Source organism: Pygocentrus nattereri, chromosome 4 (genome assembly GCF_015220715.1).
Source record: "Pygocentrus nattereri isolate fPygNat1 chromosome 4, fPygNat1.pri, whole genome shotgun sequence".
Lineage (NCBI taxonomy): Eukaryota > Metazoa > Chordata > Actinopteri > Characiformes > Serrasalmidae > Pygocentrus > Pygocentrus nattereri.
In genome coordinates, this window is record NC_051214.1 from 50,358,707 (window position 1) to 50,368,491 (window position 9,785).

The 9,785-nt window shown below is 41.9% G+C and overlaps 1 protein-coding gene and 1 pseudogene across 1 annotated transcript; both read right to left on the reverse strand.

Annotated features, from left to right (window-relative positions):
* Positions 1–403: 403 nt before the first annotated feature.
* LOC108418171 lies at positions 404–1,037 on the reverse strand (annotated as a pseudogene).
* A 1,906-nt stretch (positions 1,038–2,943) lies between these two features.
* Positions 2,944–9,150, reverse strand: LOC108413845 (alpha-1-antitrypsin homolog). The gene is made up of 5 exons (XM_017686529.1): positions 9,110–9,150; positions 6,620–7,303; positions 6,247–6,517; positions 3,393–3,540; positions 2,944–3,284 (listed from the first exon to the last, which is right to left on the reverse strand). Exons 2-5 carry the CDS (start codon positions 7,293–7,295, stop codon positions 3,096–3,098), a joined length of 1,284 nt encoding a protein of 427 aa, XP_017542018.1. The 5' UTR covers positions 7,296–7,303; positions 9,110–9,150; the 3' UTR covers positions 2,944–3,095.
* Positions 9,151–9,785: the final 635 nt, after the last annotated feature.

The window sequence follows — 9,785 nt, forward strand, 5'->3', positions numbered from 1 at the left end:
TACATAATCATGTGTGATTTTAATGCAGAAGTTGGCCGAGGATCACGGCCAGCCAATGCCAGTTTTTGGTCTTGTCCCTTGGTCCCTGGGATGCCCTTTTTACGCCTAATAATGTTACTGACTGGCTGCCAATTAACCACTGGGTGTTTTTTTTGCACTGCACACTTTTATTGGTCTTTTGTTTCCCTGTCCCACTTTTTTTTGATAAGTGTTGATGGCATCAAATTCAAAATGGGCATAAATTTTTCAGAAAACTATAACATTCCTCAGTTTCAACATATTGATATGTTGTCTTTGTATTATTTTCAATTAAAAACAGGGTTTAAATGATTTGCACATCATTGCATTCTGTTTTTATATCCAAAAGCTTGTTATTGTAATTGATCTTAAAACAGGATTTATGTGACAGACATTTATGATGCAACATTTACCTATCTACTGTACTTCTGAAATAAAGTTGATGAGCATCATCACAGTGTCTGGGTCCAGTTCCTTGACCATGTCAGTGATCATATCTTTGGTCTTCTTGGCGATGTACTTGTTGACTTCTTGCACAGCGACTTCAGGTTTGGAGAAGTCCACACTGAAGGCCTCTCCTTGGTAGTAATGCTGAGCATCCTTTAGAAACTTGTCTACAGGTTTGAAGCCTTCTCGGATGGCTACAGCACTTCCAGCCTCCAGCAGCATGGTGTCCTGGCTGTGGCCCAGCATGTGAAGAAGGTGCTCATAACCTTCATTGACCTGATCAGGGGTGAGAGCACTGTAGCCCAGGGAGCTGAAGATCTGTGAGTGGGTTTCATCTTTGGCTCCCAGGGCCAGCATGGACAGAGCCATGGAGATGCTCAGTGGAGAGAAGAAGATGTTCGTGCCTTGGTATTCTGGATGGGTGGCCAGCTTCTTGTAGAGGGAGAAGGTAAAGTCAGCATTGTGAGGACGAGTCTGTGGCACAACTCATTTCTTCCATCATGGTAGAGGTAAGGTTCATGATCATTAGATGCTTGAGGGGCATCCCAGACCCCCATCAGCAGGGGAAGAACAACCAAGGCAAACAGGAAACAGCAGTAGATTATTTTTATCTTCTTTTTATCAGTGGAACATTTTATCTCCTGGACAGAGAACACTACAGACAGCCAATGCAGGTGATGATAATTAAGGAAAACCTTTTAAAAGATATTCCGTCTCTTTGTTACTCATTTATGCTGTTATTTATTTTGCCATTGTTTTTCTATTCATGGATTTCTACTCACCGGAAATTTCAAAGATGATTTTTAGATTAGAAGCCATTCATTTTAAAGAAATAGTTTGCAAAAATCAAATAACATGATTTATCACTTACCCCAGATACAGTCGGCCAGTCGTTTGGTGTCTAACATCTGCTTCTCGAGTTTACAGGGGGAGATGCTAGGCTACGCAGGACTTGGGCTGTCACCAAACTCATCTCCATAAATACATGCCGAAAATTTAATTTAGTACCTTTGAAAATCTATTTTAAATAAATAAATAAATAAATAATACTAAAGTGACTGCAGTCAAGCTATCCACATGTTCATGGTCATGTCTTCAAGCCAATATTTTTACAACAAATAAAATAGTAATAAAAAATGCTTTCAGTTCTGATGTGGATACATTTGACTTTGTGTTCACAGTATTATTATTGGATAAGTTTGGATTTGGTGCTTTAATATGTTACATATGTCAGATATTCTAGACCAGAATCAGTTCAGAATGGGTGATATTACGAGCTTTAATAAGCATATAAGCCTGTGGTCTATACGCATGCATTCATAATTACAGTATGCATTGATAACAATTACAAACCTATAAATTTCCGCCACAGATGTGGTGAAAATGACTCTCCGCACTCCTCAACATGACCTCATCAATTTCCCTGCTCCACACACTGACAGAGACATGTCAGACAGTTGAGAGGTGACCAACATCCAGCTCAGGTCAGTCACCGATGGCCGGGTGTGGGACACCTGTGAGGGACAGAGCAGCTCCTGATGATCCTGGGTCTGAGCCAACTACACCAGTTTGGCTTGGTGTTTGCCTCTTGGTGGCAACTGAGGCTGTGCTTGACCTCGGGAAGAAAACGCTGAACTTAGCGATGGGATGAGTGACGCTGATTGCAGCAGCCAGCAGCAGGAACGAGGCAGAGAGCCAGGGCTCCAGCGCACATGAGCAGGACCCTTGCCAGAGTCAGTGATGTGGTGGTCAACAGAGTAAGTGGAACTATGACTCTATGACTGGCAGATCAAGGGCCAGGAGTCTCAGCCAGCAGAGAGAATCGGGGTGTTTACTCCATACCACCGTGAAGGGACCTCTTGGCTCTGTATCTGGTGGATCGGGGAGGGCGCCTGGATCAATGGCCAACCCTAAGAGTGCAGATATACCACAACCTTCTTCACATTTAATAAAGCTCCTTTTTTAAAGGTTTTTATTGGCCTGTGGCTTCTGTTTTATAGCGTGTTACAAGTGGTCTGCCAGGCAGTGCATGGCAGTCTCTCCTTTCACCTGATGGTGGCAACAGTACTGCAAAGTTACAGCGTATTGCACCGCACTGTTTAAGAGCCTTTCTTCTCCAGCTAGACCTGCACTTTCATCTACTGAATGTCAGTCAAAACTACAGCCACAAAGCACAAACCTAATATTGAGAACCAGCGATTTAGGCGCGGCGGAAATGTGAATATATTTCTCAGCGAAAGCAAATGCGCGAACCTCATGGGTCAAAAGACCGTCATGAATTTAACATTCATTTTAACATAGTTCTCCACACTCTCACATCTGTTTTACCAAAGTGGTTCTTTAAAGAACAATCCCTTAGGGAGCCAAAGGTGATTCTTCTAAGGCACCTTTATTTTTAAGAGTGTCCTATTCATATTGTATTTATTCCTGATAACAATGTAACTGATTTTGTTTGGCTGAGGAATCATCAACACTGTATAAATGACTTGAAAATGCTTTTTTATTTTATTTATCTTTGTATACAATCTCACTTTAAATGCATTTAACAGTATGGCTTTTGCTCATCTTCTGTTTGTCAAAATGCAGGTGCTTTAACAAACATTCTACTAGTCTGCTGGTGTGGGTGGGAGTTATGTGGTGGGATTGGTCATCTTGCCCATGAAGAGGATGCTCTTGGTGCTGTCCTCCACAATGAAGAGCAGGAACGGTCTGTTGAGGTTCATGGTGGGTGGTATAGAGAAGGGTATAAGTTCTATGTAGGTGGCAGCTGCTGCTTCAGTGCCCTTCTCATCAACTTTGAGGACGCCCTTATGGAGGACCTGCGGGGAAGTCACCTGTATGTAAGGTTTGTCTCTAAACATCACGCACTTTCATCTTGTCTCTGCATTCATTTCCAACTCAAATTAGGATAAAAGCTAAAGTTTTACCTTGGAAACCTTCAGTTTGGTCTCCTCACTGATCCCGGAGAAGTCTGCGGTGTTGGAGAATGCAGAGACTATTCCCATGTCCCTCAGAGTGTCCGTGAGTGAAAAGGAAGAAGAGATGGAGAACTTGGGCATTAGGAGAAGCACAACTCTGCACAGTGAAAAAGACGAAAGAAGTGACTTTCATACAAAATCATGATTTTCTACTTTTTTGTAAGAAGTTGAAATATGTTAAACAATAATATTAACCTTTATTTATATATACGCTTAAAAAGGCGGTTCTTTAGTAAAGAAATGGGTTCTATATAGACCTATGAATACTCAAAGAGCCCTTTGCATGATTAAAGTGTTCTTTGCATGGTGAAGTGTCTCTTCAGATTGATGGAGAATGTGTTATATACGGTTCTATGGTGTACCTTTATGAAAACGGCTCTATGTAGCACCAAGAGGAGTTCTTCTATTGTTACTTAACAATGGAAGCTTAACCCTTTTCAGTGGCTATAGAATTATGTTATAGACCTGGAGTTTTTCTGTAAAGCTGCTTTGCAACAAAGCTTGTTGTAAAAAGCGCTGTATAAATAAACTGACGTACATAAAGTGGAGCCAGTAGATAATTCCCCCATAATGAAGAAGAAAGAACCCCGAACTCACAGGAAAGACTATTCATTCAGAAACAGCTCTACAAGTTTCACATTTCATTTATTAGATTTTATTTGCGCTGTCATTTTCTAAACCGCTTATCCTTCGGGGTCGTGGGGTAGATACATACATAATGCATATTTATACATACTGTAAGGAGCGTTGAGTGCCCATTGATACAGATGTGTGTGGGTTTTAGAGAGTCACATAGAACTAATGAGTAGTGAGATTACTTTCTCCAGCCAGTAATAAGAATTTATAACACATTACTTTCTTTTGACCAACTACCCAGTAACACTGTCAGGGGTGTTGGGCCATAGGTAATGGTGGACCGGACTAACCAGAGCCCTGCCTCGATGAGAGGCCCTCCAAAAGCTTGCCAAGAAATTGACTTTGGTTTCAAATTTTTATCATTTTGATTCTTTCTGTTATTACGGACATAAATAACAACTTCCACGAAAAGTTCTGTTTATGTGTGTTGATTCTTTTGTTTGCTTATCTACCGTGATTACAGGCTGCAGCAAGCGAGATGGAGAGATTTAACTTTTGTTTTTTTTAAGTAGAATCATCTTTACATCTATTTGTGATCTTTTTATGGCCATGTTTGTGCAGCTCAGAGATGCAGGGCAAAACAATCAGTGGCCAACTAATGAGGGCTGAAATCGCCCCACCACATCAACAATGTCCACTTTTAATCTAGAAAGCAAGCAAGCGAAGTTTATTTACATAGCGCTTTTTACAACAAGTGTTGTCACTAAGCAGTTTTACAGAAAAATCAGCATTACAGAAAGGAAATCCGGGTCCAAGCCCCCATGAGCACGCCAGTGGTGACAGGGGCAAGGAAAAACTCTTTAAGGCAGGAGGAAGAAACATTGAGAGGAACCAAGACTCAGAAGTGGAACCCATCCTCCTCTGGTCGACGCCAGATATCAAACATTGTTAGTATAAAGTATTATAGTATTACAGTACAAAGCAGGAAGAACAGGTGGGGCAGTGGTTCATCTGATTAGTCTATGATTATGCAGCAGCAGCATCATTGGGAGGGTCAGTTCATGAGGCTGAGGAATGCACAGTGTTGTACAGCATGAAGCTCAATGGTGGTCAAGCCAGGTGGTCAGGCAAACTTTATGCACACACAACGCAAAATCCATACATTAGCACATGACAATATCTTATGGTATGGCTTACATCTGGTAACATCTCTCCTGGGACCTGAAACTAGGGCCCCCTCGCTCAGGCTCCATCGACACACATAGAGCCTTTTTCAGCCAGAGCTCCATTGAAACCCATGGAGCCGTCTGATACACTTTCAGACAGCAAACAGCTAGATGTATATTAAAGCCCAATATCATATCAATATCATATATAACATTTTATCAAGCCTGATACACTTCAGCGTTTCAACAGTTTCCTGCCAGAGATGTGAGAAAAGCAGCTGTAGCTGAGCTGAACCTTAAAGCAGAGCAAAGTCAGTCAAAATGGCTCTTAAAATTTGGGTTACTGACCCCTGTTCAAGAGAAAAACTCTCTTTGTGATATTTGGGTGTTTTTTCAAACTTTGGACTTTTCTCAAAATTTGCTGAGCTCACAAAAGCAGGTAGCTAGCAGGTGTTCCAACTTCGAGTCAATCACTGTTGAGCAGTTTCAGTGAAAATGACTGTAAACATCCATCCATCCATCCATATTCTAAGCCGCTTCTCCGTCAGGGTCGCGGGGGGGTGCTGGAGCCTATCCCAGCAGTCATTGGGCGGAAGGCAGGATACACCCTGGACAGGTCGCCGGTCCATCGCAGGGCAGACAGACAGACAGTCACTCACACCCAGGGGCAATTTAGCACGTCCAATTGGCCTGACTGCATGTCTTTGGACTGTGGGAGGAAACCAGAGAACCCGGAGGAAACCCACGCAGACACGGGGAGAACATGCAGACTCCACACAGAGAGGACCCCGGTCGCCTGGCCGGGGAATCGAACCCAGGCCCTCCTTGCTGATACTCAAACTTTTTTTTTTTTTTAGTTTTGTTTTAGTTTAGTTTTTTTTAATAGTTTTGTTTTTCTTTTTTGAATTCCCCTCTAATTCCATTGATTGTCTTGAACAGAGTTCACGTGTAAGTGTATAAATGTAATTTAAGTGTGTAAATGTGGACAAACATATTACTATTTTGAGGTTATTGGTTTGCTATTTTGTATCTGAAATTAAACGCCGGGTGACTGAGGTTACCTGTCGCGTAATCTGTCATGCCAGTACTTGAGGTGTTCCTTGTTGATGTTCTTCTCCACTTCCTGCATTTTACCCTTATCAGGTAGAACAATCATCATGGAAGTGTTGCCTTTGTAAGGAACCATGATGATCGAAGTGGAATTGTTATCGTCATGGTAGATACTGTAATGACCAGTTCTTGCCATCATGTCCACAGTCACCTTGGTGTTCTCATCCACATGGAAGTCAGCTTTTGTGGTGAACCTCTTTTCAAATGGCTTTTTCCATTTACCTTGGAGGACAGAATTCAAAGCTTGTTACTGTAATTAATCTTAAAACATGATTTAAAAGAAAGATATCCACTTCTGATGGAATGTTTAGGTGTCTACTGTACCTCTGAAATATATGTAGTTGATGAGCATCATCACAGTGTCTGGGTCCAGTTCCTTGACCACGTCAGTGATCATATCTTTGGTCTTCTTGGCGATGTACTTGTTGACTTCTTGCACAGCGACTTCAGGTTTGGAGAAGTCCACACTGAAGGCCTCTCCTTGGTAGTAATGCTGAGCATCCTTTAGAAACTTGTCTACAGGTTTGAAGCCTTCTTGAACGGCTACAGCACTTCCTGCCTCCAGCAGCATGGTGTCCTGGCTGTGGCCCAGCATGTGGAATATGTGCTCATTAGCTTCATTGACCTGATCAGGAGTGAGAGCACTGTAGCCCAGGGTGCTGAAGATCTGTGAGTGGGTTTCATCTTTGGCTCCCAGGGCCAGCATGGACAGAGCCATGGAGATGCTCAGTGGAGAGAAGAAGATGTTCTTGCCTTGGTATTCTGGATGGGCGGCCAGCTTCTTGTAGAGCGAGAAGGCAAAGTCAGCATTGTGGAGAGAGAGTTTGTTGCTTAAGTCGTCATCTCCATCGTGGCTGGGGTGAGGTTCATCCTGGCTGTGATGGAGATGTTGACGGTGATCTGCTGAATGATCTTCATCATCATGACCTGCCTGAGGGGCAGTGCACACCACAACTAGCAAGAGGGAAATCAGGAAACAGCTGTGGATCTTTCCTGACATTTTATCACCTGGACAGAGAGCACAGCTATTACAAGCGATGATAATTAAGGAAAACATATTTTTAAAAAGCTTAAAGGATATCTCTCTGGTCCCTGTGTCTCCGAGTGGGGTGATTGGGACACAGATTCCCTTAAGGGAGAGGAGGTTTTCAAGGGTCCGACCACTGCTGTGGAGAGCACACTGCCCTCAAGTCTCCACCCATTGCTAGGGACAGCACTGGTCCATCAATGCCTGCCCTCATTATGCCACTCAGAGCATCCTCATCAGCGGTGGCTCCTCTAGCAATCTCTTCTTGGGTGACAACCACAACTGGAGCTGCTTCATTTCCTGCTCCCTTGGCATTTACTGCCAGCCTCCCAGTACCCCTCTCCTGCACCAGCCTTCCAGCATCCCGCTCTAGTTTTGTCTCCACACCATATTCCACATCCTGCTCCAGCCCCTGCCCAGCCCCTTTTGTAGCTCCCCGCTCAGCTAGCCATTCCAGTTCCCTCTCCAGTCTGAACATTCATAATTTTGTCTTTTCCCCATGACTGTCCAGTCTCCAGTCCCTAGATTTGTTTTGGTACATGTGTGCTTCTGTAACACCCTGTCTTGTCCCGTCCTTGTCTTTCTTTGTTTATAGCCTTAGTTTTCTTGTCTGACGTGCCTTTGTTGTTTTGCTCTGTCTCCTCCCCGGTTCTGCCCACTTGTCCCCTGCTCTGCCTGTGTGTTAGTCCCTGCTATGAAAATGAGTTTCAGAATTTCCTTAATACTCACTTCACACTTGCAACCTGCCTCAGCCTCTTTATCACAGGCTTTTTTTCCCTACAATACAATAGATTATGTAAATAAATAGAAAAGTGCAGAAGTGTGTCTGTCTGTAGAGAATGTGTAACTTACACAACAAACCAGGAAATTTCAACAGGGGTCTGCAATCATTTGCATATTTGCGTATACATTTCTTCATCTTCAAAATAGCTTACAAGAGAAGAAATCTCAACATTCAATATAAACTGTAGAATGGCTCATCAGATTAACCCAAAAAACTGACTTCATGTAGTAACAAGCAACTGGAAGCTTTATACAACTCAACAAATTACTTTGAATCTTTGAAAGTATTTATTTAGGTTGATTGAAACGAGTTAATTCACTTGTTACCACATGAAGTCATTTTAGGTAGGACTGATGTGTCATTTTTCAGAGTGTAAGTTCATTTTGGACGAGTTTTCTATTGGCCAGTTTGTCATGAAAACTGAAACACTAAGCTGTCAATTTTCAAATTGTAAAATGTTTATTCCACAGAAAAAAAATCGCAGAAACATCTTACATGTAGTCTTTTTTCCTCACGTTACACGGTTACTCTCAAGTGCAGCACTGGCCTCATGGTTTTATTCATGTCTGATCTATTTCCGTTTGTTCATGGTTTTCAAGCTTCACCTTTTGTTGCTTCTTAGCTTTTCTAATCCCTGAATCTGAGAAATAAAATGGTGTTTTACTATAACATTAATAATAAACGTCAATAAAAAACTTGCCAACCAAGTCTAGATTATCCAGTCATGTAGTCACAAATGTTTGAGCTCTGTTTACCTTCTTGTACTTTGAGACTGGCATCTTAAGCATTTTAGAAGAGTTTAATTATTAAAGTTGAACTGAATTCAATCCAATAATATGCAGACAAAGAAATAGCTCACATTTCTCCTTAGCAGAGGACGGCAGTAATGTCACTAGTGCAAGTTTAATAAATGACTAAATTATTTTTTGCAAAAGTTAATGACCATATTAAAATTTAAAATTGAAAATAAAATGATAAAAAGCAGCAAAACACTGTTACTTACCATCAGCGTGATCTAAGCAGGGATAATGTTGGGTGCAGAGTAGGAACTTAGAAGTTAAATGTTACCATTTAAACATTAACCTATCCCCATCCCCCTTTTCATTAGGCAGAGCACTCCTTTACATTCAGTTCTGATGAATGAAAACCTTCTTAAAAACATTTTCTAAAGTGCACTTCTCCTGAATTTCATTACACTCTTACAAAAAGTCCTATTTATTTTCTTCAGAAAATCTTAATTGTTTTCTGAGGTACACTTGGAAAAGGTGGTTCTTCAGAAAAGTCTGTTGGCCAGTATCGTCCTGTTTGTTTTTAAATGTGTTTTGGCAAAGGTCCTAAGAAAAAGTCCACGACAGATTCAAGACATGATTTCAAAGTCAGAACTGTTCTCACCTTTGTGCTCTTGAGTGTGTGGAGATTCCGTTCTTACCTAAGAACAAATCCCACATAAGAAAAGAAAACAAAGAATGACGTTTGAACTAAACCATGTCTCAGAACCTGAGCTGTGAATTTCTCGACTTTACTGCTTGGCGATGACGCTTTAAGCTTGATGTCGACAAGTCACTGATCACGTCATTGACAATAGCAACACCGACGCCTCAGAGGAGACAGCAACTGAGGAGCCTGGTGATTTTGGGGGTCTGTATCTCCGGTTGGAAGGGATGTGTTACACTCAGCTG